The following is a 6976-nucleotide window of genomic DNA, read 5'->3' on the forward strand; positions in this document are numbered from 1 at the left end:
CTAGCAAGTTTATGAATCATACTTCTTGACAACCGTCTAACAAGCTTAATCAGTCTGCTAAATAACAGACCGATCAAACCTCAATTAAGGATTTTTTATGAATAAGGCTGTTAGTATAATTCCAAAAAATAGTGTTATTGTATTTTGTGTTTGTAGTAGTAAGTCTGACAGCGTGCTGTATCGAAGCGTTTTATAATTCAAATAAAATAAAACTATGTATTTTTGATTTAACGTTTTATTAAACTCTACAACAATAAAAACAACAACTGTATTATGTTCTAATATTTCTAATACTGTTTATTTATATAAATAAAATATTTCTGGGAAATAAAATACAGAATAAGTTAATGAAAATCTTCAAAAATAATGGAACATGGCAGAATTTCCCTGTATAGAATTCCATGTCGCCGGTTATTATTTTCATTTTCATTTGTAGTGTTAGAGAGGTGGACTAATCATATTCACATTAGGATTATATAATTTCAGTCAAGTACCTATTTATTTAATAGGCTAGTTCTCGCGCCATTTTTTCTCTTATGGGAATCTTCATTTAGAGATTAAACGGTGCGGTGACGAAATTAAAATGAACGATCATCGCTGGCTACTTGCCGCAACTCGCACGATGATTATCACTGAATGAAGCTTTTGTTAGAGTAACGATAAACACATGAGTCAGCAATCTATACTTGGTTTGGATAGGTATTTAACTAAATGTAAACAAAACAACGTCAATTGGTTTCTTAAATATTGAAATTTCCCCATTAAACTATCTAAACATTTACATTTCTGTATTGAAATACACGAGTTTGTATTACAATGATAGATAAGTAAAATGTTTAAAATTCTTGAATGTACCAAATCTGCTGAAGTTTGTTTACATTTAGTTAAATATCTATCCAAACCAAGTGTAGGGACAGCTGTGTGTGACGTTTGCACTGGCGCGTGGCGCGCGGTTTGAAGGGAGGCCCACGGTGACGAACCTCCTGACGAGGCGGGAGGCGCGCTCTCCCGGGGGGGGGGGAGGCGCTCGGGTAGCGGGCGTGCTAACCTTTTTGAACCCAGCCGAGTATTAAAACAGTTACGACCATGGACTTTATGTACAATTCATGTCAAATTCAAATGTAATGAACCCACACGATCGTATCAGCTCGGGTGGTGTCTGGGTGCTAGCCTGCTAGGGCTGGGGCTGGGGCGGCGGGCGGCTGCGCAGGATGACGGCGACGCGGCGGCGGCGCGGGACCCTCTGCGCGCGCCACACGCTGTCCTCGCCGCCCAGCACCGCGTGCGTGAACTCGTAGCGCGACACGCCGCTGCAAACAACACACAGAACGGAGACTTACGCCCTGTTTCACCACTGATTGATGAATTAGACGTGACAGATAAATGTGATGTCATCTCTGTTTATTCGGACAAACTGATACGCAGGGCCAGATTTAGAGGTCTGAAGGTCTTGGGGCAACAAAGGAGTGGAGCCCCCCGTCCCTGCCGCCTAATCTATTTTCCAAATAAAATGAGACATTTGAGATTTTGATATTTTATTGATTGCCTGATTGAAGTGAAAAAATATAGATGAATAAGTAGTTGTTTACTAGTGCTTACTCGTCGGAAAAAAAATCCGAAGTCTTTATTGTGGGGGGCCCTCTTGTAGAGGCCTCGGAGCTGGAGCTTCAAAATCCCCCTCCCCTAAATCTGGCCCCGCTGATACATTTAGGAACTGGATAGGTCATTCAGATGGGTTGCGGAGCACCCACCTCATGATGTAGAGACAGCGGCGCTGCAGCAGCGCGTCCAGCGCGAGGTGTTTGTGTGTCTCATGAGCCAGCCGCATCACGGCGTCTGACACCAGGCACAGTCCCGCGATCACGCCGCCGCAGAACTGCACACGACAACATTATCATCATCATCATCAGCCGTGTTCGATATGGCGCCATCTATACTTCATTTGCTGAACTTAATAAATGATCGATGCCCGTTGACGACCATGCACCTCTTTAGTTCCAATATAAAACACAATGTGGTGGCGCCAGTATCGTGCATCAATATAAATAACGATGTTTAAGTTTGTTTGTCTCTGTTCCATTGCAATCGGCTTCGAAATAAAAACCCAAAAAACTCCAACCGATCTCATTTTGGACAACCAATTTTACAAGCCGGGAGGTCCACTGCAAAACAAAGTCCTCCCTCTCAGGTCAGGACCTACGCTAGCTGACGTGATGTCCTATGCCCGCGACGCGCGAAGTTAGCGTTGCTCATATTATTTTTCAACAGGCACTCTCTCCATGCAAGCCGCCTCAGTTAGCGTAAACGCCACAATAAACGACAAATCGCCACTTGCATGTTGCCCGAAACTCTCACGATGTCATCAACATAAATATAACAAAACAAAATCTAAAATCTCTTAATCTCCGACGCAAAAGATAAGCTGAAAGAAGGGCTGTTTGACGCCAATGTCAGTATGTAGCATCGTAGCTGTCAAACTGATGGATCTGTAGGTGATTGACGTCGTTTAAGAAGAGACGTTGTAGAGAAACCACGATCACGTAAGATCGAGTGTGTCCTCAGAAGGACAGTTTTGTTTGTTCTCAGAAGAACAGTTTGTTTTTTTCCTCGTGCAAGATCATCGCAGTATTTCTACATCTTCATCTTCAAGCCTCGAGGAATCTTCGTCGTCGTACTCCAGAGAGCGGAGACACGCTTCACTCGAAGTACATCGGAGCTACGACGACGTGTTCACTCCTCGACGGCCGCGCGCAGAAAAGAGCGAAGACGATGCCGCGCGGAGTTTTGTAGAGACGCGAGCGAGAGATCCGAGCGTTGCATAGCTCACGCATCCTCTCGCTCATTTAGAGCGAGAGCGCGGCGAACTGAACGAACGCGGCGAACGTTTCTGTCCTCCGGGAACCTCGCACTAGTTGCGCTTTGTTATATTGTATATATTAGATCATTTTTGTAAATAAACTTCTTCTTCTTCTTCTACACTGCAATCTAATAGGGTGTTTTACTTACCTGCCACCAAACATCCCTAAAGTGGTGACCCCGTGAAGAACATCGACTTTCTGAAGATGACTCACACCGCAGCTGAAGCCGGCGTACTGAAGCCTCAAGCTCCGCCACCAGCTCATCCACATCCATCAACCGTCGACACGCAATTTCTCATCGACGAGTTAAGAAGAATCCAGCAAGAAATCGTCGAGCTACGCTCCGAAACAGACAGCAGCCATAGCAGTCGCCCTCGCCGCCGTTTCCGGACGAGAAACCGAAGAAGCAAGACCTCGCCCATGCCATACTGCCAACATCACCATCGCGATGGCATGTCCGCGAAGAACTGCACACCACCTTGCAGCTTCAAGCCCATACCAAAGCCGTCGGAAAACCTAACAGCAACGTTGGCTGCAGCGGAATCCGCCGTTTTTGACTCATCACACCGCCTCTTCGTGACCGACAGGAAAACGAAGCTCACCTTTTTGGTCGACACTGGAGCCAACATCTCCGTGCTACCTAAAAGAAAAGGCTCACGTGAACAACCGCTGCCATTTCAACTTTACGCCGCCAACAACACCGTCATACCTACATATGGTGAGAAGACACTCGATCTCGACCTCAGCCTCCGTAGATCGTTCCGATGGAAATTTATCATCGCCGACGTGTCGAAGCCGATTTTGGGTGCCGATTTCCTAAAATTCCACGAATTAATAGTCGACATTAAACACCGCAGACTCATCGATGGCAAGACGCACCTCGCAACAAACGCACAGATCTGCGCTGCGCAAATACCTACCGTTCGCAGCATAGACGTGCAAGATGCGTACCACAACATCCTCGCCGAATTTCCTGGAGCCACTCGACTGACATCGATGAAATTATCGCCGAAACATCCAGTCGAACATTTCATCGAAACCACTGGCCCGCCCCTTCACTGTAGGCCACGCCCCATTGCACCGCATCGTTACGAACTCGTGAAAAAAGAATTCCAGAACATGATGCAACAAGGCCTATGCAGACCAAGCAAAAGCCCTTGGGCATCACCTCTTCACGTCGTGCCGAAGAGAAATGGTGACTTACGCGTGTGTGGCGATTACCGAAGGCTCAACGCCATTACCAAGCCTGATCGGTATCCCATACCGCGCATACGCGATTTCACCTACCAACTCGCCGGGAAGCAAATTTTCTCCACTCTCGACCTCAATCGCGCATATCAGCAACTGCCAGTCAGCGAACAAGACGTGGAGAAGACCGCTATCATCACCCCATTCGGACTCTTCGAATTTCCGCGCATGTGCCCAGGTCTCAAGAACGCCGGCCAGACGTTCCAACGCTTTATTCACGAAGTACTGCGCGAACTTGACTTCGTATTCCCTTTCGTCGACGACCTACTTGTGGCATCAAACGACGAGGAAGAGCACCGAAAACACCTACGCACCGTACTACAGCGACTTGAAGAATACGGCATCACCATCAACCCGTCCAAGTGTGTTTTCGGCCAGCCTACCGTTAAATTCCTCGGTCATCAAGTCTCGGCGGAAGGAATACAACCACCTCAAGACAAGGTACAAGCGATCACCGATTTTCCGAAGCCGCAAACAGTGGAAGAGCTGCGACGTTTTCTCGGCATGATTAACTTTTACCGCGAAAACATCAAAGACGCCGCCACCATTCAAGCGCCGCTAAATAAATATCTACACAATGTCAAGAAACGCGACAAAACGCAGATCGACTGGACCGCCGAAGCAACGCAAGCGTATGAAGCGTGTAAAGACAGCATAAAAACCGCCGCTTTACTCGCTCATCCGTCTCACCATGCGACACTTGCCATATTCTGCGATGCCAGCGACAAAACAGCCGGAGCCGCTCTCAATCAGTACGTAAACAACTCGTGGCAACCACTCGGATATTTTTCGAAGAAATTTACCGACGCTCAGACACGCTACAGTACCTACGACCGAGAGCTACTCGCTATCTACATGGCTGTCAAGCATTTCCGCAAGATGTTCGAGGGACGCGAAATAATCATTTTCACCGACCACAAGCCGATAACATTCGCCTACACAAAGACAAGTACAAACAGCGAATCACCGAGACGCACCCGCCAGCTACTTTTCATTAGCGAATTTACCACTGACATTCGTCACGTTAGTGGGTCGCAAAACGCTGCCGCGGACGCCTTATCACGCGTCGAAGCAATCACTTGTCCATCACCAATCGACTACAAGCAACTTGCAGAAGCTCAAGAGCGAGACAGCGATACCATACAAGCACTCACTCTACAGAGCAACCTATCCATCAAGCAAGTCACCCTGCCCGCGTCGAACATCAAAATATATTGCGAAACCTCAACTCCACATATACGTCCATACCTACCTGAAGAACACCGTCGCATCGCATTCAACGCAGTACATAACATCAGTCATCCCGGAATCAACACTACACGAAAATTAATTGCGCAACGCTACTTTTGGCCCTCAATGAACGCGGACATCGGCAAGTGGGCAAAAGTATGCGTACAGTGCCAACGCGCTAAAGTGCAGCGCCATACAACGAGTCGACCATCGATTTTCCCGCCAACCGAGCGATTCGAGCACGTACACGTCGATATCGTTGGCCCGCTACCTACCGCGGCCAGCGGTCATCGCTACCTCGTGACAATGATCGATCGTGCAACAAGATGGCCCGAAGCATACCCACTGTGCGAAATCTCAGCTGAAGACGTCGCCAAAGCCGTCTACGAAGGCTGGATTTCCCGCTTCGGCTGCCCAGCAACAATAACAACCGACCAAGGACGCCAATTCGAAAGCCGAGTATTCGCATCTCTCTCTCGCTTACTCGGCATCGAAAAAACGCGCACAACGCCATACCATGCGCAGTGTAACGGCATCATTGAACGCTGGCACCGATTTTTGAAAGCCGCGTTAAAAGCAAGACTGCAGACCGCAAGAAGCTGGATCGACGAGCTACCTACAGTCCTACTCGGAGTACGCGCCGCGATGCGAAGTGACACCGGTGTAAGCGCAGCCCAACTCACCTACGGATGCAACGTACGCTTACCCGGTGATTTCTTATCACCGACCCGCGATGACGTCACACTAGACTCCGCCTACGTCGATCAGCTGCGCGACTCAATACGCAACCTAAGACCGATGCCGAAACAACCACACAGCAACACGAAACCGATATTCGTACACCGTGACCTGCAAACGTGTGAATACGTATACGTACGCATAGACGCCGTAAAGAAGCCGCTACAAGCACCTTACGACGGACCCTACCGCGTGCTGAAACGAGACAACAAGATATTCACCCTGCAATTACCTAACCGGCAAACAATCATCTCAATAGACCGACTCAAACCTGCCTACACGATCGCCGAGCAAGATATACCTATACCTACAGCTACAACACCGACTATCTGCAACAAGCAAAATACATCGAGCACGAGCGAAAAACAAACAACAAAACTAACAAACGACCTGAAACAACAAAACCAGAACCTGCAACAACAAAACCCAGGAAACGACCACCCAACACCTACAACAACCGCAAGCAGAACCACTCGCCGAGGCCGCACTATCCGCCTGCCGGTACGCTTCGCTTGAAGGGGAACCCTGTAGGTGATTGACGTCGTTTAAGAAGAGACGTTGTAGAGAAACCACGATCATAAGATCGAGTGTGTCCTCAGAAGGACAGTTTGTTTGTTCTCAGAAGAACAGTTGTTTGTTTTCCTCGTGCAAGATCATCGCAGTATTTCTACATCTTCATCTTCAAGCCTCGAGGAATCTTCGTCGTCGTACTCCGGAGAGCGGAGACACGCTTCACTCGAAGTACAACGGAGCTACGACGACATGTTCACTCCTCGACGGCCGCGCGCAGAAAAGAGCGAAGACGATGCCGCGCGGAGTTTTGTAGAGACGCGAGCGAGAGATCCGAGCGTTGCATAGCTCACGCATCCTCTCGCTCTTTTAGAGCGAGAGCGCGGCGAACT

General features: G+C 48.3%; 1 protein-coding gene across 3 annotated transcripts in view; it reads right to left on the reverse strand.

Moving 5' to 3' along the window:
* Positions 1–13: 13 nt before the first annotated feature.
* LOC141430920 (alpha-ketoglutarate-dependent dioxygenase alkB homolog 7, mitochondrial) overlaps positions 14–6976 on the reverse strand; it is an 11839-nt gene continuing 4876 nt past the window's right edge. For all 3 annotated transcript variants that reach the window (XM_074091808.1, XM_074091810.1, XM_074091809.1), the window contains exons 4-5: positions 1752–1876; positions 14–1310 (exon numbers count right to left, since the gene is read on the reverse strand). In XM_074091808.1, the coding sequence (XP_073947909.1) occupies positions 1175–1310; positions 1752–1876 (261 nt within the window). In that variant the 3' untranslated portion in view covers positions 14–1174. The remainder of the gene's footprint in view (positions 1311–1751; positions 1877–6976) is intronic.

The sequence above is a fragment of the Choristoneura fumiferana genome, chromosome 9 (genome assembly GCF_025370935.1).
Source record: "Choristoneura fumiferana chromosome 9, NRCan_CFum_1, whole genome shotgun sequence".
Classification (NCBI taxonomy): domain Eukaryota; kingdom Metazoa; phylum Arthropoda; class Insecta; order Lepidoptera; family Tortricidae; genus Choristoneura; species Choristoneura fumiferana.